General features: G+C 32.2%; 1 protein-coding gene across 2 annotated transcripts; it reads right to left on the bottom strand.

Annotated features, from left to right (window-relative positions):
• Positions 1 to 388: 388 nt before the first annotated feature.
• On the bottom strand, positions 389 to 25,784 carry LOC110735007 (epoxide hydrolase A-like). Of its 2 annotated transcripts, XR_002513970.1 has the most exons (4): positions 25,087 to 25,784; positions 6,416 to 6,648; positions 2,236 to 2,455; positions 660 to 786 (listed from the first exon to the last, which is right to left on the bottom strand). XR_002513970.1 is itself a non-coding variant. In XM_021915126.1 (3 exons), exons 1-3 carry the CDS (start codon positions 25,564 to 25,566, stop codon positions 540 to 542), a joined length of 960 nt encoding a protein of 319 aa, XP_021770818.1. In that variant the 5' UTR covers positions 25,567 to 25,767; the 3' UTR covers positions 389 to 539. The 2 variants fall into 2 exon arrangements, 1 of the variants encoding a protein (XP_021770818.1); XM_021915126.1 differs by lacking the exon at positions 2,236 to 2,455 and having other exon boundaries at positions 389 to 786; positions 25,087 to 25,767.
• Positions 25,785 to 26,150: the final 366 nt, after the last annotated feature.

Below are 26,150 nucleotides of genomic sequence, written 5' to 3'. Positions count from 1 at the left end.
TAATTTCAGTTCAGTAAAAATAAATTTAGTTCGGTAAAAGTGATTTTAGTTCCGTAAAAATAATTTTCATTCAGTAAAAATCAGTACCTCTAAAGAAGAAATATAATGCAGAATCAGTAAAAATAATTTCAGTTCAGTAAAAATAATTTTAGTTCAGCAAAAATAATTTCAGTTCAATAAAATTAATTTCAGTTCAAAAATAAGGTGAAGTGAACGGGGCTTAAATATAAAATATTGGGTGACATAAATGACATCAGCAGTCAGAAAAATTGCCAAATTCTGATAATAAACCCTTGGTCCGAATTCAAGTTAGTGGGAGTTTTGTGAACCAGATTTTGTTCAAACTTCATAATTTACCTCAATATATTACACAAGCTTTATCTTATAATGACATAACAATAAATTTAACATATAAAGTTTATGATCGAAATAAGTGCAACCTGAATTTACAAAACCTTAAATATAACTCATTGCATCGTCTAGGGACGATAATATTGGCAAAGAGGCCTTATTGTCATGGCAGGTTGCATTGGCCTTAATTAGAATCTTTTGATGAAATTATAAATGTTATTGGAGATAACATCAGGCTTTTCTTGCTGTATGAAATGACCTACTTCTTCAAGTATGACCACATCCTTTAAGAGTGGTACATCCTTTTTCATCCCCCCTTGATGAATGTATTCCTTTACACCAGGCATATAGTATGTAAGGTCCAAGTCACCTACAATAAATTTCACGGGTACTTTCACCTTTGCTCCTGTCCATGCTGCTGTGAGTTCCCAATTTCTGGAACAAAAATGAAAAATGTTGTGATGGATGCGAGAGAGATTTATAAACTTATAATATTATACTCTCTTCGTTTCTACATAATTGACACATTTGACTTTTTTTTTTTCATTATTCATATACTAACTTTGACCATCTTATTACTAATGTATAAAAAATAAATTTTATCATGAAATATATTATAGTTAAATAGTTTATAAAATAAAGTTTAATAATATCTACTTTTTTTTATATTATTTACTACTCCTTTGGTTTTGTCATAATTGCAGCATTTTGACTTTTGCATCATTGACAAGCTTCCTTTGACTATGCTTTTTACTAATATATAAAAAAAAAAACATGTGTTGCTATCTAAACTATTTTTGAATGAGTCTTTATGCATATTTTCAGTATTTTAAAGTTATATTTTTTTAATAATATATATTTACAAATATTAATACTCAAAGTTCTGCATTGGCATGTATGCCTATCATAGTGTTCAGATTATTATGAAACAAAGGGGGTAGTATTTAATCATATATAACTAAGGTCAAACTCGTGCATTGACATGTATGTCAAGTTTGACTGTATCAATTATATTGAGACAGATGGAGTAAAAAATTGTAAAAAAAACAGGTAGATGTATATAAAATGCAAATAAACTAAGAAAATGTGTATGAGTAAAGAAATCTATATACTTACACTAAGTAGATTTTTCTTTTTTTTTAGGCAATTTTTCCTCCTAAATTTTACTTTTTTTTTTTTTCTTTTATAGGTTTTTACATAATTATTAATTTGCCTAGGAACTTTATAATTTAATTATTTATTTTTTATGCACATATTTCTAGACATTTTTATTTTATGAATTTCAATTAGCCTTAATTTTATAAAATATTTTTGATTTTCAATTACGTTTAAATTAATAAACCTAGTATGGCTCAGGAATATCTAGTCCGTTTACAAGTAGTACAAAAGATTTAAGATAAAAAAAAATATATGACAAAAAAAAAGGATTAAGATAAAAATAAATAAATATTAATTTATTTTACTCTTTAATAATTTAGATTTTTTATATACATATATAAATAAATAAAAAATGAAAAAAAAAAGGTTCACATTAGATTAGTTCAAAATTTTCAATTCAAAGTCAAATTTACCTAGTTTTTTGCAAAGGTATGGATTCTAGAACTCATACTAGCCTAAAGTTGTTTGGTTTAATGTTAAAATGGATTGTATTCTTCATTAAAAGAATTGATTGTGAATTTTAGGGGGGAGGGTGGGTTGTGATTCCATAGGTATGGGGTGAAGTTAGAATCCCTTAGTTATGAGATTTTATTAGTAAAAAACTCAACCAAACAAAAAAATAAATGGAATGGATTTTAACTCCATTCCAATTTATTCTAAATAATCCAACCAAACGAAACCTAAGATGTGTTGAAGTTTCTTCAAAAATGACATCACCAACACTACCAATTGCTTTATATAGGTAGGGCGTCAATTGACCCGATCTCTCAGGCTATCAGGTTCACGCGTTCACCCATGCTTTAGGGCGTCACGACCGCCGTTTCTTCCATATGCGCCCAGATCTTTTGGGGAAAATCTACCGAATCTCCCTCTGACTGAGTTCGACCCACCGAACTCCCCTGCTTCTCGAATTGCTCCAATCAACGTCGACGATCTCTTCGATACACTATCAGAAGGTGGAGATACTATTAGAGAAAGTTTCACAGATTATAATTGGGGCGAAAAAAGATGATTACTTACTCTGAACAGGTGGTCTTATAAGGGCGGTTTTGCTGTTTGGAGGCGAGATGCTACAGGGAATCGCACTTTCATTTCTAAAGCTATATCGGAGGAAGACATGGCGCGGCAGTGGGGTCTGAAAGTTGAATCGGATTTGATTTTAGAAAGATTAGATAAAGGTTATGTGACTCTAGAATGGTTTGAGGAATTTCCGAATGGTCGTATCATTCATGAACCTATCTTAGTCTCTGATCATGCTGCTATTCTCTATGATTCAGATCCAACTACCATCCGTTCTACTCGGCCATATCAACTTGAACTTTGGTGCTTGGGTTTTTCGGAGGTAAAGAATATTATTGATACGTAATGGAAAGTTACTAATGATCGTGGCTCTTATCCTTTTTGCTTGGTACGAAAACTTCGGAAAATTCGAAGTATGCTTCAAAATTGGTGTCATAACCACAAGAAATTGTGGGGTATAAATTGGAGAGAAATTTCGAAGGAGTTAGATGCTCTGGGAAATAATATTCTTCTCTCACTGATGCGCACAACTATGTTAATCGTGTAAATTCCTTTATTCCGAAATGCAAGTTGGAATTTCACTACTGGAGACAACAAGTGAAATGTGAGTGGATTAAGGAGGGTGATGTTCCTTCTAAGCGCCTTTTTAATAAGGTTAAACTACGCAAGGCAAGGAACCAGATTATTACTCTTCGTTCGGAGGATGATTTGTGGGTGGTGGGACAATACCAAGTCTCTAATCTCATTGTGAACTCTCTTAAACATGTCTTTATGCCGCTTATTGATTACGCCCAAGAGGATCATATTGATTTGTTACTACAACAATTACATTTTCCATCTCTTTCACCTTCACAAAGTGAGGTTTTATATCAACCTTTCGAATTTGCAGAAATTAAAGCGGCTATTTTTTATTTAAAAGGTTCAAAATCCCGAGGTCCCGATGGTTGCATTAACGAATTCTTTCACACAAATTGGGAAACAGTAGGATATATAGTTACCAAAAGTGTTCAACACTTTTTCAATACGGGTTTTCTTCTTCAGGAGTTAAACTCAACTCTGTTAATCATGATTCCTAAAATTGATACTCCGGAACTGGCTTCTCAGTTTAGGCCGATAAGTCTTTGCAATACTGTCGATAAGTGTATTGCTAAATGTCTTGTTCACGGTTAAAACTGGTTCTTCCTCTCTTGATTTCGAATTATCAACATGCCTTCATCCCGGGAAGGCATATGGAAGATAATACCTTCATGTCTTAAGAGTTAATGCATTTTATCAACTCTAGAACTCGTATGGCTCAGTTTGCGGCTATGAAAGTTGACATGTCAAAGGCTTATGATAGAGTAAATTGGTTATTTCTCCTCAAGGTCCTCTAGGCTTATGGGTTTCCTCCGGTTTGGATTCAATGGATCTCCCAATGTATCTCTACGGCTATCTTCAAAGCTCTTATCAATGAACAAACTTCGGGTTCTTTTACCTCATGTGGACTGCAACAAGGTGACCCTCTCTCCCCGTACTTATTTTTATTTTGTATGGATGTTTTATCTCGTATGTTACTTTTGGCTGAGGATATTAATTGTCTAAGAGGGATTAAAATCTCTAGAAGTTCTCCCTCAATTTCCCACCTATTTTTTTCGGATGCTGCTATGTTCTTCTGTAAATGTTCAGAGAAATCTTGAGGTATTATAGCAGATATTCTTGCAAGATTTGGGAAGACGTCTGGTCAACAAATTAATTTTGCTAAATCTTTCATCAAGTTTAGCCCTTCTGTGTCACCTAGGCTAGCAAATTCTTTAAATCTATCCTCCGAGTCCCCATTATTGATAACATGGGGAAGCACTTGGGAGTTCCTATCGACCTAACTGAAAGAAAGGCTTCCTTCTTTGTGGATCTAGTTTAATGAATTAAAAAGAATATTATTCCATGGGCAAAAACTGCAAACTTTCGGAAAGTGCCAAGCTCATACTCATAAACTCTGTCCTTTTGGGAATGGTGGCTCATGCTATGAATACTTGCAAGCTCCCGATGTCCATCTCTAATAAATCGGACTCCCTTTTCACTAGGTTCTGGTGGGCAAAAAATGGAGATAAAGGCATTCATTGGATAAATAGGAACCGAGTACAACTCCCTAAAGGAATGGGGGGTTTGGGAATATGCTCTACTAGCATTTTACAATGAGGCCTTGTTATTTAGAAACATTCTCAGAATGCATACCAATCCTCAACTACTTGCTGCTAGGGTTTTTAATGCAAAATCTGATTGTATCTTTTGTCCTCAAAGTGACTTAGCTTGCGAAACCTCCTCCGGCTTCCTTCTCTTGGGTTAGAAGGACTATGCACTCTCTAGCACTTAAAATGAGGAAGGGTTTTGAATGGAAGATTGGCTTTGGTAATAATGTCTTAGCCTTAAGCTCAAATTGGGTTAATAACAAAGTTCCATTTGTAAACTTAGACGAGAATCTCAAACAATGTGCATTATGGAGGGTCAATGATCTTATCACTCCTACTCGATCCTGGAATGTGGGCATTGTCAGAGAACATTTTGAGTGGGATAGTGCCCAGGAAATTTTAACTATCGATCTCACAAAGGAAGAGGAAGACTTCTTGTATTGGTAATGGCATAAAACAGGAACCTATACTGTTGAAACAAGATATGCTTTTTTAGCAAATCCTGAAGCAGAGGGAGAGTCCCCCCATAGGAAAGAAATCTTTGATTTTTACAAAATTATATGGCACCTGGAAATCCCCCCCCCCCCCCCCCCCAAATGGCGTATGTTCTTATGGAAACTTGCTGTCAATGGAATTCCTGTTAGAGCTAATCTTCGAGCTAGAGGAATTATCACTGATACTTTATGTGACTATTGTGGTGTAAAGGAGGACGGTTTTCACCTCCTTCTTGAGTGTTCTATAGCTCGGTATGCTTGGGACAACTACTAGATACCAAGCTGCAAAAAACCAACGGGCTCCACTTCTCTTCAGGATTGGGTTCGTAGCCATATCTTGTTTTTTAATAGTTAGGATGGAATCCGAAGTAATCGTATTCAGGCCTTTATGGCTACTTTGTGGGCTATATGGATTACAGGGAATAAGCATATTTTTCAAGGAGAAAATGGGTATTTAAGATGTTATTTTGGTAATCTTAAAGAGGCGGTTCTCCTATTACACGAATTTACTAAGTCAGATACTAGATTATAGGGATCAATATTTGCTACAGATTCCTCTAATATCCCCCCTCCGGGATTGTTGCAGGCTTCTTTAGGACAAATGAATCATGTCCTATTTTACAATGATTCTTTAGCTCTATGTACTAATCGAGTTGATGGATCATGGCATAAGGCTAGTAAACACTACGGGAATGGTGGACGATAGAGATGCGTAACCATGGGGAAAGGGAGGCTGGTGGGTATTCTGGAATTGCGGCCTCAGCTTTGCAAACTAAGTTTTGGGCTTGCCTTTATGCTTTAAGATGGGCCCGTGACAATGGTTATAGGTCAATAAAAATATTAACTGACTCTGCCTTACTTGTCACGTCACTTACGAACAAGGTACCCTCATATATTCACCTTTTCTAGACTTGGAAGGAGATTATTAAACTCGAAAGCACCTTTCGGCATTGCATCTTTCTCAAGGTCGACAGAGTGGAAGTTCATCTCTCTCATCGTATAGCTAATCTGTGTCGGGTTACATTAAATAGTTTCTCTAATCCTGCTGTTTTTGATGTTTTTTAGTTTTCCAATTTGGTAGTCTTCCTTTCTTTCTGCTATTGTCAAAAAGAAGAAGGATAAAAAAAAGTTTCTCCAAAAAAGATGTGTTAAAATTCGTAAACGTAGTCCTCAAAACTTAGCTAACCAAGGTAATTAAATGTAAGAGGGTGAGAAAGAGGAACATACAAATTTACAGCACGATAATAATTTAATCCTCCAGTGAAGCCAGTCTGTGTAAATTTGTGAACGTAATAGGCAGCTTCTTCTTCGGTCACAAAAGAAGGAAAAGGAGGCACATCTTTGAAAGCCTGTCCTTTGGGCAAAAACAAGGGCCCTGGGTTGCGATACGAAAAAAATTTCCTCAACAGTTTTTCAGCTCCACCAACTTCAGCAATCTCACTTTCAATTTCTCCGGGCACCTTTTCAATAATTTAACAGTGAGATCAATTTATGTTACGAAGTAATATATTATGAGATAATCACGTAAAGTGAAAGATAGATAACTAATAAAAATAAATGACAGTACATTTTAGAGTAGTGACAATTGAATTGGGTTGGGGATATAAGAGAGAGGTTATATCCTTTATTTTGATCTCATTTGATTAACAATATTTTTATTATACCTAAAGTCAATGCACACTCATTTTTTTATCATATAGTACCTAAGGTAAAATCACATTCTTGTTTTTTTCATTATCCAATGCAGAGATGTCAAAAACTTAGCTAATTAAAGAAACAGATCTGTAATAATGGAGTGAAACAGATGAACTATTACCCGACCTGAACCAACTCGATGTTAACAAACAACCTACGTATAAACTCAAACCTACATCCAATTTGATATTAACCGAAAATTGATTTAACCTAATTTAACGTAAAAATGATCTAAACTTGAATTGACACCTAAATAAATTGCAACTTAAAACCGTTAATTACCCGACACAACTTGTTATTGACTTGACCTATATGGTGACTTGTACCTCAATCTTATTTGACTCATCATTGTTAACTCGACTAGCCATTGACTAGATCCAATAAATACATAAAACTATAATTAACTTGGCCCATTTTTTAAATAAATCCTTAACAAGTTTAACTAATGATTTTGCATGAGTTTAATTTGATTACAATGTTGAGATGGTAGAGCTATTATATTACAAAGATTTTTATTTTAAGTTAATATATATTGATACATTTTGTTTGTATCAAGAATATGTTAATAAATTAAAAAAATAATGTATAATTAATAATGGTTTTAATTTTTGGTCAAAGTAGATTATGTGAATAATGCAAAAAAGTCAACATAGGGCTTTTAAATTAAAAGAGGGAGTACTCCTTGTACGCAATCATATAAGTACAACACCAAATTTATAATGTTTGGTCGAATTATGAAAAAGTGATATTAATCCAACTTCCACTTGACCCAAATCATCAAAGAATGACCAAACTTAAAGATTATACAACTCGGTAACTTTTTGACCCAAACCTAACCTGAATATAAATTTATCATCCATAAATCCCCCCCAAGCTTGACCTGATGCATCCCAAACCTAAAAATGAAACCGACTCGAATTTGATTGAAACGAAGCCGACTTGCAATCAAAAGAGTCAAGGACCTGACATAACCCATAGCGAAATTGACCTAACCTGAATTTGAAACTGATTTGGATGCTAAATGTACCTGACATGATCCGATCTGAATTTGATCTAAAACCTTAGTTGAAGCAACTTAAATACGACCTAAATTTGTGAATTTTCAGCTCTAATTAAATTGTACGTAGCATAATTCAAAGTAAATAACTTTTAATTTTTTTTCTCATTTTAAATGTTAAAGCCCAAATATAAAGTAAATTCTAGATAACATTTACTAATTTATTTTTCACGAATAGCAAGTGCGTGGCTAGGGCCAAAAGCTAGTTTTGTATAGTATCTCAATAGTTAGATAACTAGATTGCTATTTTCATTTTTTTTTTTTTTTTTTTTTATATTAGATTGCTATTTTCATTTTTTTTGACAACTAGATTGTTATTTTAATGGGTATTAAGTCAATAGAGGATGGGTTGGCTACAAATCTTTCCCCTTTTGCTAATGTTTTGTGTGTAGTAGTGCGTTTGGCCAAACTGATTTTCCTTTGAATTCAAATGGTCAGGTTAGAAAAGAAAAACAAAAGTAGAACTTTTCTCAAATAATAAATATCTAAAGTACTTTTGTAAATCGTTTAGTATCATTGTAAGCTTCAGTAATACTCCCTCCCTCCCTATTTTTTTGCTCTTTGCCATAATATGGGTCAAACTTAGAAAACTTTGACTATAAATTTCCGTCATTTTACTAAATGAAATATAGTCATGTGTGATCTTGTTTGGTTCGTCTCATTATAAATTTAATTAATATCAACTTTTTATAATTTTTACACGTATAAAAATGGAGATATAAACGTTTTAACACGTGTCTTAGAGACCGCGCACAGTCAAATGGGGCAAAAATAAAGGGATAGAGGGAGTAGTATTTTAAGTCCTAGCAATACAAAATTGTTATTCAATAGTACTAAGTTATTCCCCAATAGTAGATAGTAGATTTCATCCTATGCGTTAGCAAAAATTCGAATAAATTGTTTAATGCATCAACCTTCAGTGGTATTACTAAAGTGATAAAAATTTATTGCTCGTATAGATCTAGTATTCAGTGGCAGATCTAAAATAACCTGATTTTTCTTCTAGAAAATTTATTCTTTGCTTAATTAATAACTACAATTTCTTTTAATAATCTTAATTTTAGTAGTTGCGTTAATTTGGTATCAGAGTCATATGGTTAAGTTTAAGCCAAGTTGCTAATCAATCAATACATATATAATAACCTGAAAATCTAATAGAAATCTAGAGTTTCACCTGTCCTATTTTTTTTTGGTTTTGGGAAAAAAAAAAAAAAAATTCTTTTATACCCTAACGTTTAGTTATTATTCCCAAAAGACACTTTGTTCAAGCATTCCTCTGTAATTTCTTCTTCCCAAACAACGTTTCAATTCATCTGTAATTTCTCCTTTCATAAATTTATACAAAAACTAATTTTAACGCCATAAAAAGATGTTGATTCAAAACTCTATTTTTTCTTCTTCCCTTTTCTCACTCCTATACCATGATTCGATTTTTTTAGTTTTGAATTCAATATTAATTAACATATATAAATCCAATCAAAATTCTTTATTTTTACCACAATAAACAGTCAAATTCATCAAGTTTTATCATTGATTTTACTATCAAATTAAGGTTTCTGGGAAAGTAATCAATCGATAGCATAAAACAAAAATGGCAGAATTTTTGGTATTGTCATCATTGTCACCATTATCAGAGGTTAGAAAATTATGGAAGGAAAACAAAGGAGGTTGGAATGCTGCAAACTGCAATTAGTTTCATCTTCGTATGACAAATTTTCAACTTTGTTTTTCCAATTATCAGCATTTTCGTCAAGTAGCAACTCATGGTGGGTGTAAGCATGTTAATCTCAATTCCATAATTCAAATAGTTACTGTTTTTGTAAATTAAAAAATTAAGTATCATGTAAGATATATCAATCTACTGTTAGATATTATGGCATTCTAATCAATAGTTTGAAAAGGTGAAACCTGGGTTACTTAATGCCAATTACTGATGATTTTGTTGAGGAATTTGTCCGGGGGTATTTTGCATGTTTTTTTCACTTATTTGTAGTTTTGATCTAGGTTAAATATGAGTAGGATACAAGGATTACTCTGTAATTTTTTTTTTTTTTTTTTTTTTTTTGTTGTGAAACTTAATACTGTATGCAGTATCAGTTTGCATAATGTCAGTGGATGTGAGTTTGATATACGAAGTATCATTTGCTCAAAGTAAGAGTTTAGATTTCATCTCATGGTACATACTTTAAAGCAATTATATATTTATATGTTCTATGGACTTAGGGCCTATTCTGTGCAGTTTAATTTCATTTCAGTTCAACTCCAATCAGTTCAGTTCAGTTCAGTTACTAATTTCCTTCTTTCATAAACAATTTATTTCGGCTCTATTCAGTTCAGTTCAGTTCAGTTCAGTTGTTTTCAGTAAATCGGAACATGCCCTTATAGACTAAAAAGCGACCAATTGATTTAATTTTTTTTTTAAAACAGCAACTTATTCTTCTGTCTCAAAAATTAATTAATTAACAGGTTATGTCTTTTTCTTCTATTTTGTAAAATATTCGTAATTTGTTTACCTTATTGTTTCATAGTTCAGTAATCTTTGGTTGGTTTGATGGGTTATGATTGTTTATCAATAGGAGTTCTTTAGATTTAAAATGTATATGGGGAATATTGAATTTTACCTTTAATTTTCTTCTGTTTTTTGGTAATTGAAAATACATAGAAGATATAGACATGTAGTACATACAGTTTTATTGGCAATTAATTTTTCTAGAGTATAATTATAGGGGTTAAGTAAATTGTTTGATGGGTTGTTGCCACTTTTAGTATATTTATATTGGAATGATGACAGAAACAATTGATTGGGCTATAGATTAATTTTAGGTATATTTATAGGGGTTAAGTAACGAATTTGACTACATGGCTGCTGAGTGATGAGTAGAATGTGCCTGCACTTTTTATGAAGTGGAAGGGGAGTTTTATGCTAGAGATGATGGTAGTTTGAATGGATATGAATGGATGAGTATGAAGTGGTATCACTGGCATGTATTTCAATAATCAGTTTCTAACAGCTAAGGAAGGTGACATATTCCTCTGCTTTTTTTTTTTTGGGGGGGGGGGGGATTACTATGTCACAATTTGTATTTTCACACTTTTCTTTTCCTTAAATTCCATCACAGATCTCCCTATATGCAATTGAGCAAGCCTTCAATAAAAAATACGTAGTACTAAAAAAAAATTTAACAATCATTATAACCGTGCATTATACGGACTAAATACAAGTTAAATTAATAATTAAATAAAACTGGAGAATATTAAGTCTTCTACTTACTGTAAGAAACCTGATTTTTAGCTCTATTTATCATATTCCTAAAAATACTAGAAATTTTTATCCAATCCTTAATTATATAATAGATCAAATTGGTGAATTAAAATTAGAGGTTGACAACACATATACTCGTTGTATTAATATTGAAAACACGATATCAACAACCACAACCGATATTAATAAAAAAAAGTAAGTGAGCTAAAAGAACAAATTATGCAAGTACAACTTGGTTTAACAAACGAAATTAGATATCAGTCTAATACAGAAGTATCAACTAATAAGGAAAAACTCATCTATTATAAATGTAATTACCTTTTTCCATAATTTAGATAAAAATAAGAAGTTAATCGTATCACTCCCTAAAAGACCCAATAGTGAAAAGGAAAAGAACAAAGTTATTAAAAATGAGCCATCATCTCCAAGAGAAAACGCTTGAAGAATAGAATATCTTATTTGATAAGGAAGAAGATCTTGATAAATTAAACAACATCATGAAAGTAAATTCTAAAAATGGGATTGCTTCTGATAATAAAATAGAAGAAAAAAAAATTATTTTTCTTTAGAAGAAGATTTATATCAAAAAATAGGATTAATAAAGTTAGATGATCTAGACTTTCTGCCTATTAAACTTATCCAACAAAAGATTGATAATAAACTAGGTAAAAGAGTAATGGATAATAATGATGTTGGAGAAGAAAATATCAATGAAAATAATAATGTAAACAATGTTATTTAAAGACCAAAGTATCAAGGAGAATGAAGTTGTACACGACCAAGATACATACCAGGGAAGACTACCCGGTTTTAGTATCAAGGTTATGCCTATAATCAGATACCTAAACAAGAAGAAGTAACTCTTGAACTCATAAGTCAAACTGGTTATAAGCTTAAATTAGATGGGTAAGAGATAGAACAAGATGTTTTATGTTAGTGGAAAAAAAGCATGAGTAGTGTACTCAATTTAAACACTGAATGGACGTCTGAAAATTTCTTAAACTATATTGAACATAGCTTTTATAGTTGTTAGAAGACTGGTATGATGGTATAGATGAAGAAGCCAAAACTACATTAATAGCTAGTGAATTTCATACTAGAATATTTAGACTTTGGTCCTAAAGCTGATCCTAATGAAAAACAAATGGAACATAAAAAAAATTAAGTAATCTATCCATTTGTAATATGAAATATGTAGAGAGCTACATCATGGAATTTGAAACATATTATTATAAAATTGGTGAAAATGAAACAAATCTTGGAATGTTCTATGATAAATTATCAAGTCCTCTTATGAAGATATTGGTGAAAAATATAAAGAAGGGGGAGAGAAATTCCTAGCTAGGGACGCCCTTTTAGGAAACAGAATTGGTTTCCTAAGAAAATGGTTTGAAGGAAAATGTAGAGATGTTGCGAGAACTTAACAAATGAAGAGACAATTTCTCAATTGTTGAGATTTCTCAAATAACTATGGTTGCGAAAGAAAGAGTTATAACAAGAGGAAAAATTATAAGAAAGATATTTTTGATAGGTCAAGAGGCCGAGAAACCTATAAGAAGAGGTATTATAAACATAAATTTAGAAAAACCGGTAGGTTTTTTCAGAAAGGCTACACATTGTCCTAAGAAAAAAAAACATGCAAATGTTGGTCTTGTGGTAGGACCATAGGACACTATGCTAATGAGTATAAGAAAGCTATTCATAAACTAAGGAAAACCTTAGGAAGTTGGGAATATGAGGCTTTAGAATTGGCTTTAAGTAATGATAAATGAATAGTAGAAATAATAGAGGAAGAAAGTGAGTATAATGATAGAAATAATAGTAGAAATAATAGAGGAAGAAAGTGACTATGAATTTGAAGAGGAAAATTTTGAGGAAATAAATAATGTGATGGAAGGAGAGGTATTAGAAAACTCTGAACCGGATGATGATAAGGATACAAGCAAAATGATCATAGGTCAACTATTAAAAAGAGTTGAGTATTCAATTGAAGATAAAGATCTAGATCAAATGAACAAAGAAATCTGGAATTTCCCCGAGATTAATAAAGATAAAATATTTAAAACTTCTTTCTTTAAAACTAGAACTAAATACGTATGTGAAGAAAGGGAAGGAAGTATAGTAACTGAAGATTGTGAAAAGAAAGAAAAAGAAATTAATATAATCAACTGGAAAAGCATTAAGAGTCATAAGGAAAGAGGAAATTATGGATATATTTGTATTGGTGCAGCACAAGTATACATAACTCATTTACAAGATTTTAGTAAAGATGTTAAGCGTTGTTTGTGATATCAAACATAAAGAGTTCTATGATCAAATTGTTAGTGGTATCACATGTAATTTAATTCAAGGAACAGTAAGTTATATATGTTAACCTAGATATTATGTAACCTTAGAAGATTCATATGCTCCAAAGTTTTTAGCTATCATGTTATTCAATGATGGAGTAAAAATGAATAAAGGAACTCGACCCCTGCAATTAAGATGGAAGGTAGTCTATAAGTTGGTTAACGCTATAGATTCATCTTTTAAGAAACAAATAGTTGATGAATATGAGAAAGGAGGAGGCCCTAGGAAGAAACCTAGCCTTACAAAGGTAAATCCTAATGAAATATAAATTAAGAAAACTTGGTAAGAATTCTTTATGAATCCTACAGTAAGTAATAGGTCAAGTAATAAGTTGTTAATTGATGACAGAATAGCGTCATCATGGGATAACAACAAACCCTAGAATGCAGAGAAGTACGAGTCTTAGATCATCAAAGACAAAACTCAAATATAATAAGAATGAAAAAACAAGTCAATGAAAAACCAGAAGAGGATGAAGAAGAACTATTAGCTTTAGTGAAGAGGTTAAATGAAAATATGAAACCAAGAATGCCTTAAAACAACCAACAAGAAATAATATAGACATTTGCTCATATTCTAATTTAGAGATAAATAAAGACCTAAATAATCCTATTATTTAAAAAAGAAAGATAATTGGATATAAGACCAAAACTGTGAGTGAACCAGTATATGAAGATGAGGTAAACATGGAAATGGAAGCTTATAACGAAATATCCAGTACATACCGTAATAGCATTTATATTCCAATTGATATATGTATTGAAGATTATAATAAACATAAATTATGAGCACATATTGATAGTGGTTGTTTTACATGTTTTGGAAAAAGATTATTGTTTCCAGAATTTTTGTGAAAAAGGCTAAAAGTCCTATGCAAATTAGAATTGCTAATAACAGTGTCTTGATACATACGGAAATAATAGAAGAATTACAAATAGAAATTGGAGGTGTTCAGTGTTTTATTCCTATTTTATGGTCTACTAATTAGCCTAATCAAGATATAATAATTGGAAATAATTTTCAATGATTATACTCTTCATGCACTCAAACCATTGATCAAATTATCTAACTATTAATGGTCATTTTGTTCCGGTACAAAAAATAACTAAACCTTATACTAATCAGACTATGAAATTTACGTGTAGCCAACATGGTGATAGGGTTACACCTATACGACAAGTGGTAGCGCTTAGAGTTTTGGAGTGTGATTCATCATTAATAGATCTGATTCAGCAGCAAGAAAAATTATGTGAAAAATTATATTAAAAAAAATCTAGGGAAATTCTATTTGGTGAACTCCAACTTTTTAATTTTCTAAGTGGTAAACGTTTAAAAAATTTATTGTCAATGGTGAACCTTAATTAGCTTTACTAATGCATTGGTAACCTTAATGATGTAATTAACTAATTCCTTAACCATGGTTAGCCTTTAAAAAAAAACACAAAATGACTTTACAGCCCCTAATTACTACCCCTCAACCAACTATATCTAATCACGAGTTACAGTACCCATCCATCTCCCTCATTTCATCCTCTACTTCATTTGAATTTCATAGATTGATTGCAGAGGAAGCTTGATTTCGTGGGGGGAAAAATCCTAGGGTTAAAAAAATGCGTGTGTTTGCTTAGTTGTTTGAAGTTCGAAGATATTTTTGGAGTGATTTTAAGGGTAATCTGTTGAGAATTGTGGGGATTAATGGCGACGAATTTACGATTGTTTGGGGCAAAAATTTGATTGTCGTACATTCAAGTGGAGTCAAAGTTCGATCTTTGGTGCAAATTATTGACTGGGAGCGTGAATTGAAGTCAGTATGTGGTTGATTATGCTTACATTTGTGTTATGCTCTGTTTTCTGATTTCGTATGGGTAAAATCAAAGACATTATTTTTTCATGGTTTAGATGTTTGAATTGTTTATAATTTTTGTCAAAGTTGTTGTTTAGTTCGATTGTTACATTTTCTGCTTGGGGTACGAATCTTATACAAGTGTTGTTGTTTGTGTTTATTTTTGTGATTGATGCAGAATGGATAATATAGTGTTACAGTTTCAATATAAGGCTATAGATGTGCCTATTTTGGTTGAGGATATTGATAAGGTTAATCTAATAGACCTAATTATAGAGTATCAGGAAAAGGCAAAGGAAAAGAATTTAGAAACACCTAAATATCCCACATTCAAGTATATATACAAGATGAAGCATGTGAATCTTGAAATTGACATTGATTTGATGAAAATGTTTACAAACTTTCCCGACAAAAAAGAGATTTACGTATGGGTTGGGGATGGTCTTAAAGACAGTAAAGTGGTAGCAGCTGCTAGGTCTTTGGTGAAGGAAAAGCATCCAATGCATGAATTTGAGGTGGATAGGCAGCTAATGGTTGAGCTTGAAGTGGTCAGGCAACTACTTGTAGAACCTACGAAGAAACTTACACCTAGGAATGGAAAAACCAAAGAAGTAGAAGATGAAGTTGTAAGTAAGGAAGATTTTGATAGGCATGTGAAAGCATTGGGTAAACAACCTGCACTAGCTAAACCCGAAGTGCTTAATTATGATCCTGAGGAAACATTTCCTGAATTGGAATAGAGATTGGAAGAAGAGGGTAAAGGTAGAGGGAGGGGATGAGCTAGAGGTAGGGGGCAGGAATAGTGTGAGAGGGAGGGGAAGTGTGCAGAGAGCAACTGGTGCAAAGAGAGGGAATGGAAGAGGTAGAGGGAGAGGGAGAGGGATAGGGTCTGGGAGAGGGAAGGGAAGAGGAAATGCATTAGAAAACTGGTTCAATATTTCCCCAACCCCATGGGAAGGTGAGCAACTTGTTATCACCCAAGACACACAACCTGAATACATAGTTCCTGCACAAATGATCACCCAAGACACACAACCTAAACCATCTTCCCAGAATGTTGGAGAATTTGGTGTTGGTAACAGTTCAGGGCTTAATGAATCTTCTAAGTCCTCTAGAGTGTCAACTTTTTTCTAAAAGAGAGTGCCTAGAACTAGTTCCAAAAGAAAGGGTATTGTAATTAGTAATAGTACAAGTGGAGGTGAGAGTGATGTCAATACTATGCAGGCTTTGGATGAAAATAGAAATAGGAGTGAGGGTGAGAACAGGAGAATTTCAATTAGCTTAGGTAAGGACACTGTGGATACAACTTTGGCTGTGTATGATGATGCAAAAGATGAGTCTGCAGATGGTGGTTACAACCCTGATGACCAGTCTGATGATGATATGGAGGATGATGAAAATTAGAGTTTAGAGGAAGAGGAAGATCTATCCAAGAATGAATATGGCCCTATGGTTGAGGATTCTTATGATCCTTTTGAGGAAGCAGAAATTGAGTGTGAGAATGAGCAAGATAACTATCTGAGTAAGCTGTATAACAATGGGGAAGTTTGCAAGGATGCGGGGTTTGGAAAAATTGTTTTGAAGGAATGGCAACTTTTTTATTGACAAAAACACCTTAGAGATGTTGTTAGGGATTATTGTATACAGTGTGGGTTTGCTATTGTAGTTGATTATGCTAGTACTAAGAGATATACAACAAGATACTCAGACATACACTGCAACTGGAGGCTTCATGCATTAGTTCTACCAGATGACACTACATGGGCAATCAAGCTCATTAGCAATCCGGAGCACACATGCTAAGGACTTGAGGCTAGGAACCCTATGGTGAATGTGAAGTGGGATAAGAGAGTGTTGCTGGATGATATCAAGGCTAATAATGACATCCCTGCTATCTCCCTGAATGAAGTGTTGTGGCAAAGATATGGTGTTGACATGGCACAGAGCACATTATATAGAGTTAGGACAAAATCTTTAGAAGAAATACATGGTGGCCATGATGAGTCATACAAACACTTGCCCATGTATTGTGATGTTATCAGAGAGCTAAACCCAAACTCTATTGCTAATGTTGCTTAGACCAGACCCTACCCAGAGAGCCCTCTACAGTTCAGCAACATTTTTATTACTTTTCAAGCTGCATTAGATGGGTTAAAAGCTGATTGCAGAAGCTTGATTGGAGTTGATGGGGCCCATCTTAAGGGTAATTATGGTGGTGTGTTACTTTTAGTAATAGCCATAGATGGAAATAATGAGATATTTCCGGTTGCATGGGCAATTGTGGGTGCTAAAGACACTAATAGCCGGAAATTCTTCATTTGGAATTTGAAGAATGCACTAAAAGATTCTGGGAGGGGTGATGAATGGTGCATAATGTCTGACGGTGTAACACAGTCTGACTTCATCATTATCTACTTCTCTATGTATGGTTGCTTATAATTAAAAGCGACATTTTATGCTTTACTTTTTAATAATTAATGACTACCTGTTTTTGATTTGTTGTTGTTTAAAATAAATTGTCTTACTAGTTATTACTAGATGGCATCATATGTATGTCTTGTTGCCATATAGCAACAAACTATGGCAACTGATATTTTATTTGTATTGATTTAGAAACAAACAAAGGCAATAAATTTTTAAATTGTTGCCATTAGAAACAAGTCGTCTAAACTATTGTTGCTAGATGATAATGTATTTTTTATTTGTTGTCATTTATCAATGTCAGTTAATGACAACGAAATTTTTATTTGTTGCCATTGGAGATACTCTTCTTGTTATTTGTTGTTATAATGACATCGAATTATAGTTTATTGTCATTGGAAACAAGTTTTGTTACAGTTTGTTGTCAATTTATATGTAGGCCACTTTTATATTTGTTGCCATTAGAGATACTCTTCTTATTATTTGTTGCTATAATAACATCAAATAGAGACGGATATCAATTCCGTCTCTAAATTAGAGACGAATTTTTTATTTCTCTTTAATTTAGATACAGAATTTTCAATTTTGTCTCTAATTTTTCGTTCAGTTATTATCAATTATGTGCATAGAAGTAAACAAATAGTATTTAGTATAGTTGGTAAGAGTTTCATCATGTGACTTTGAAGTCACAGGTTCGACAACTCCTACCAATAGAAATCAGGTTGCTATTTTTAGGAACCAACATTAATAATTTGTTCCTATTTTTAGGAACCAACATTAATAATTTGTTGCTACTTTTAGCAACAACCAATGGTAATTTGTTGTCAAAGTTGGCAACGAACGCATGCACCAAGAACATCAACCATCATGGAAACTATATTTAAATGCATGCAATATTGCAACAAAATTGTTTTGCAACTGGTAGCCAAAATCCCATGGCAACAAGCCTTTTAGCAACAATAAATTTTCATTTCCAACCCATTGCTAACTAGAGTTGGCAACGGATTTTTGGTGAATAAAAACAAATTTTAGTTGTTGCTATATTGACTTAATTTTGTAGTGGCATGCTTTATCCCTTTCCTAATGTTCTAATGGATTTGTTGAATATAATTTTATTTGGATATTTTTTCTTGTTGCTTAATTAATTGATCTATTAATGATGAATCACACTCAAAAATTCTAATTGCAACCTCTCGTTGTGAAAGTGTAGCCCTATCACCACGCTGGCTGCACGTAAAAATTCCATAGTTTGATGAGTATAAGACAACGTTAATTTCTATATACGAAAAGAATGACCATTAATAATAAAGATTATTTGATTAATGGTTTGAGTGCAAGGAGAGTATAATCTTTGAAAGTTATTTCCTATTATCATATCATAATTAAGGGGATTAATAGCCAATAAAATAAGAATAACATATTGAACTCCTCCAATTTCTATTGGTAATTCTTCTATTATTATCGTATGCATCATGGCAAATTTATTAGTAATTCTAACTTGCATAGAAATTTTATCCTTTTTCCACAAGAATTCTGGAAATAAAGATCTTTTCCAAAACATGTAGAACAACCACTATCAATATATGCACATAAATTTATATTTTACTATATTATTCAATGCATATATCAATTGGAATATAAATGTTATTAGGATTAGTACTGGATATTTCATTGTAAGCTTCCATTTGCATGTTCACCTTATCTCCATATACTCGTTCACTCACAGTTTTGGTTTTATATCCAATTACCTTTCTTTTTTCAATAATAGGATTAATTGGATCTTCGTTTATCTTTAAATTAGAACATGAACTAATATCTAAACTATGTCTCGCTGGTTGTTTTAGGAATTTCTTAGTTTCATACTTTTCACTTAACATCTTTTTTAAGGCTAATAGCTCTACTTCATCCTCTTCTGATTGTTCATCGACTTGTTTTTTCATCTTTATTATACTTTAATTTTGCTTACTCAAACTTGGCGATCTAAGATTCATACTTCTCTGCATTATAGGGTTTGTTGTTATCCCATGATAAAGCAATCCTGACCTAATTCATCAATTAATAACTTACTTTATCTATTACTAACGACAGGATTCATGAATAATTCTTCCTAAGTTTCTTTAATTTCTATTTCATTAGGATTTACTTTTATAGGGGTAATTTTCTTCGTAGGGCCTTCTCCTTGCTCATATTTATGAGAATCTACTATTTGTTTCTTGAAAGATGAATCTATAGTGTTAACCAACTTGTAGACTACGTTATACCTTCCATCTTAATTGTATAGGTCGAGTTCCTTTATGCATTTTTAATACATCAGTTAATAACTTGATAGCTAAAAACTTTGGAGCATATGAACTAAGCTTACATAATATCTAGGTTCAGATATTTAACTTATAATTCCTTGACTAAAATTACATGTGATACCACTAACACTTTGATCGTAGAACTCTCTATGTATAATATCACAAACAAAGCTTAAGTATTTAACATCCTTACCGAAATCTTGTGAAGGAGTTATGTATACTTGTACAGTACCAATACAAATATTAGTATAAATTCCTTTTTATTTATGGTTTTTAATGCTCCAGTTTATGATATTAGTTTCTGCTACATTCTTTTCACAATCTTCGATAATACTTCCTTCCATTTCTTCACATACATATTTAGTTCTAGTTTTATAGAGAGAAGTTTTAAATATTTTATCTTTAGTGTAATTTGGGGGAAATTCCAACTTTCTTTGTTCATTTGATCTAGATCTTTATCATCAATTGAGTACTCAGCTCTTTTTAGTTGAGCTATAGTCATTTTACTTTTATCCTCATCATCATCTGATTTTAAGTTCCCTAATACTTCAACTTCACTCATATTATTTATTTCTTCGTAATTTTCATCTTTAAATTCACTGTCTTTAGGTTCTTCGTTATACTCACTTTCTTTCTCTTTTATTTCTATTATTCTTTTATTATTACTTAAAGCTAATTCTAAAGTCTCACCTTCTGGTATTTCTAGGTAATCCTAACTACCCAAGGCTTCCATGAGTTTATGATTAGGTTTCTTACATTCGTTAGGATAGTGTCCTAATTCTCCACAATACCAACACTTGCATATTTTCTTTTTCTCAGGACAATATATTGCCTTTTTGAAAAACCTAATGGGTTTTCTATGTTAATGTTTATAATACCTGTTCTTATAGGTTTCTCCTCTTGGTCTATTAAATTTATTTTTCTTAGTTTTTCCTCTTGTTATAATTTTTTCTTTCACATTTATAATTATTTGAGAAATCCCAATAAGTGAGAAATTGTCTCTTTATTTGTGGAGTTCCTATAACATCTCTACATTTCTTTTCAATCCATTTTCTTAGGAAATCAATTATGTTTTCTAGGGCGTCCCTAACTTAGGAATTTATCTCTCCATTCTTGATATTTTTTGCTTATTTCTTTATTAAGAAGCTTGGTAATTTATCATAGAACATTCCAAGGTTTGTCTCATTTTCACTATATTTATAATAATATGTTTTAAATTCCATGATATAGCTCTCGACATATTTCATATAAAAAATGAACAAATTACTTAACTTTCTTTGATATTCCATTCATTTTTCATTAGGATCGGCTTTAGGATCAATGAATTCTAACTTAATGTAATGACATAACTGCCTAAACATTATAATAGGAGATTCACTGCCTCTTAATGTAGTTTTGACCTATTCATCTATACCATCATACCAATCTACATAGCCATAAAAGCTATACTCGATATAATTTATGAAATTTTCAGAAGTCCATTCAGTATTTAAATTGAGCACACTACTCATGCTCTTTTTCCACTAATCTAAAACATCTTGTTATCTCTTACATCATCTAGTTTAAGCTTATAACCATTTTGGCTTATGGGTTGAAAATAAAGCTACTTCTTCTTGTTTAGGTATCTGATTAGGCATAACCTTAACACTAAACCAGGTAGTCTTCCCTGGTACGTATCTTGGTCTTATATAACTTTTTTCTCCTTAATACCTAGATCTTTGGATATCATTGTTTACATTATTATTTTCTTTAATAATTTCTTCCTCAACATCATTATTATCCATTATTCATTTACCTAGTTTATTGTCAATCTTTTGTTGAACAACTTCAATAGGTAGTAAGTCTAGATAATCTAACTTCATAAATCCCATTTAATTTGTTGATATAAATCTTCTTATAAAGAGACATAATTATTTCTTCTATTTCATTATCAAATCCCCTTTTCAGAAATTACTTTCATGATTTGGATTAGTTTATCATGGTCTTCTTCCTTATGAAATAAGATTTATAATTCTTCAAGCGTTTTCTCCTGGCTCATCTTTAATGTCTTTGCTCTTTTCCTTTTCACTAGTGGGTCTTTTAGGGAGTGATAAAGTAAACTTCTTATTTTTATCTAAATTCTAAAAAGGGTATTTATATCATTTATAAGGGACGATTTTTTCTTTATTACGTGATACTTCTTTATTAGACTGATGTCAAACTTCGTTTGTTAAAGCAAGTTATACTTGTTTAAATTGTCCTTTTAGCTCACTTAATTTTTTTTTAATATGATATGTTGTTGTTAACAGCTTGTTCTCAATATTAATACAATGAGCATATATGCTGTCAACTTCTATTTTTAATTCACCAATTTGATCTACTATATAATTAAGGATTGGGCTAAAATTACTAGTATTTTCAGGAATGTGATAATAGTGTTTAAAATCATGCTTTTTACATTTAGTAGATGGCCTAGTATTCTCTACTTTTACTTATTATTATTAATTTAATTAGCAACTTGGCTTAATCTTAACCGTATGGCTCTAATACCAAATTAACGTAGCTACCAAAAAAATAAGATTATTAAAAGAGATTATATACATTAATAAAGCATAGAGTAAAATTGCTTACAAAAAATCAGCTTATTTGAGGTCTACCACTGAATACTAATTTGATACCATTGAGCAATAATTTTCTACCACTGAGACTTAAAATAATACCACTGAAAAGTTGACACTTTCAAAAACTAATTTGATTTTCTCTAACACTTTTGGTGAATTCTGCTATCTACCACTAAGGAATAATTTTGTACTACTACTAAATACCACTGCTATGTCTTAAAAATATACTATTGTGACTAGAGGTGTCAAAAGCATACCCAACATGATTCGATCCGAAACCAACCCAAAAAATATCCGATTTAGATATGAACACGCGTGAATATAATAATTTAGCATGACTCAACTTTAAAAATTGACTCGATCCAATTCGACCTCATCAGACCAGATTTGATCATCCGAATTGACACCTCTAATTGTGACTTATAGTGGTACCAAAGCTTTTTACAAAAATTATCCTAATATAGTGAAATTCCTAAATAATCCCATGAGGCACGAGATTTGCAGCTCACTGTTAGCCGTTAGTACTTCCTCCCTTTGGAATCCCTCGAAAACTAGTCTGATCCCTAAATGGCTAAATATAATTTCCATTGGATACTTTCGACAGCCAATATAAACCGTTGGTGTTGTGACTATCCGACGGTAAGATAAAAAGAACTAAGGCACCATCTTTTCATCATTATTGCTTAGTACTTACACGACAGTGCACCAACTTTTTAATTTTTTTTAAATTTTTTTAACAATACAGTAGATAAAAACAGATATTATAGTTCCTTCATTTCTTTGTAGTTGCTATACTTTCCTATTTTGGAAATTGTTAATTAGTTCCATCACTTTTTATTTTTTAGCATTTCTTTCTCTCTATCTCTCTTCTATCCACATGGGTTCCTCTTATTTCTCTATCTCTCTCCTCTTAATAAATTGTACCGTGAAAATAAAAGTATATCAACTTAGAAAATGGAGGAAGTAGGTCCTTTCTAGCTTCAGTTGCTTTCTTGTAACACATTCCTGCTAGTTTTTTTAATGACAAAATGAGCTAGCTTCATAATTACAAGCTTGATTTCCTTATTAATGAGTTTTATTCCCTTCTTAGCCTTATTCACATCATGAATGGTTTTTATTAAACCAGTCGAATCTGTGAGGATAGAGGCCCAAGAGTAGATTTGATTACGTTCTAACATGGAGTTTTGTATTTTAAAAAAACATCAATTTGTTTTGTTTTTTGTTCTGAGTGGTACAATTTTTAAAATGGTTATCCAAGTGCTACACTTTTCTGATCTGTTAGTTATTTTTTTACTTTCAAAATATTTACTCTTAAAGAAACAATTAATCAACTATCAATCTCTACAATTCTCCGTCCATTACAATTTTGAAATAGCGCTGCCAATATAAAAATGTCGCCTTGCAACCATTTAATCAGAACTATATATGTGTAGCATTTAACCTGCATTGCCTAATTAGTATAAAAATATTTTTAGTTTAATTTGTAGCTATTGAAAAGTCATCTTAATTCTCCAACGAACCTCATTATTAATCTAAACTGGTTCATTAAACTTCATATCCACTCTAATGTAACACTAAAACAGATAGAGTACTTGCAAAGAAACTTACAAGCATCGAAATAAGCTAAACTGGTTCATTAAACTTTGTATCCACTCTAATGTAAAACTTACACAAATAGAGTACTTGTAAAGAAACTTAAAAGCATTGAAATAAGAAACTTTAAAGCATGTATGTTTAGGAGATAAAAAGAGAGGGGTAGGAATTATGGGAAAGAATCATTAGAATTCCTATACCACGTATTTGGTTTTAGAGAGGGATTAGAGACGAATAGTAAAATCTAATATCATATTACTAATAAATAAAGTCAGTTTCGCAGCCAAGTCACGAGACAGCGACACTAGGCATCTTAGTTTTTCGCCAAGTATCGCGCCACTTAGACGCCAAATAGGTATTATTGTGACACGTATTATACTAAGTAAGTGATTTTTGGATAGATTTTTAAAAATAAAATTGTTGTATAGAGCTTTATTATCGAGATACTTTTAATATATATCGATATACATTTTAATAAATATTTATTATCGATATACTTATTAGATGGATTACTCGATCAATTTTACAGGTTAATTTATCAGTATTATAAAAACTACCTTGTCGATATTATAGGAGTTCTCAGTTAATATTATAGCAATTATTTTATTAATTTACAAGCGGCCACACCACCGCACAAAACTTGTCTCCGATCCACCTAATAATTCCCTATTCTCTATTTCTCTTATCCTATTTTTTCGTATCCGTTATACCAAACACCCTGTAAATGACATATGCTCCAAATTGAAGAAAAGACCCAAAATGATCCTCAAAAAATTACCTGAAAGCGGCAAATATAATAGTCATCGCCATAGGCAGCACGAAGCCCATCAACTGGCTTGGTTTTAGGATTCCGGGGAGAGAAAGCCACGCTAAGGTTCACCAACGCCTTCACGCGATCGGGCCGAAAGAGGCATAACCACCAAGCAATCACTGCGCCCCAATCATGGCCAACCACAAAAACCTCCTCTACCCCCAACTCATCAATCAAAGCAACCAAGTCACCCACGATGTGACCGTAAGTGTAGCTATGGAAATCTGTAGGAGCATCTGTATCGCCGTAGCCCCTCAGATCGGGGGCTACGGCATGGTAACCAAGAGCCGAGAGGGCCAAGATTTGGTGCCTCCAAGAGTACCATAATTCAGGGAAGCCGTGAAGGAAGAGTACAATAGGTGCCCCCTTAACTCCTTTCTCGGCTACGTGCATGTTTATGCCATTCACGTGAACTTTCCGGTGTCTTATGCCGTCGGATGTTTCCATTTATGTCTCACCAAAGTTTAGTGTGGAAATGAAGTTGGTTGGTTGGTTTTATGGTTTTTGCTTTTTTTTTTTGTTGAGGTCTTATTATTTGTAGTACTTTGAGAAGTTTTACAAAAAACGTGATGAACAAGGACTAAGGAGTGGACCAAGTGTCATCATTTATATGAAAGGGGCAATGAATTCCATCCATAGCTTTCACAATTTGTTCTGTCATTGTAGTGTCGTTGTGTAACTTCTTTCTTTTAAAAGAGTACAAAAAACTTTAATTATTTTCTTTAGGACACATATGAATTGGAAAATTGACATAAAAGTGAATGGTGCATTTATGCTTTCCACAGTTTTTTTTTTTTTTTTTGGTTAAAAGGAGCGACTAGATTAATTCATAACAGAATAAAGTTAATTTAGGGTCTATTTTGATTTATCGAAAGCAACTAAACTGAACTGAACTGATTGGAGCTGGACTGAACTGAACTGAACTGAAATATTTGACTATGAATTAATGATATTTTGTTTATTTATTATTACTAGTTGTAAACCCGCGCGCGCGCGCGGTTTCTCAAGTTATCGATATTAGTTAGAAAATA

This window comes from Chenopodium quinoa, unplaced genomic scaffold (assembly GCF_001683475.1).
Source record: "Chenopodium quinoa cultivar QQ74 unplaced genomic scaffold, ASM168347v1, whole genome shotgun sequence".
Lineage (NCBI taxonomy): Eukaryota > Viridiplantae > Streptophyta > Magnoliopsida > Caryophyllales > Amaranthaceae > Chenopodium > Chenopodium quinoa.
The sequence above is the reverse complement of the archived record's forward strand: the minus strand, read 5'-3'. Positions and strand labels throughout refer to the sequence as shown.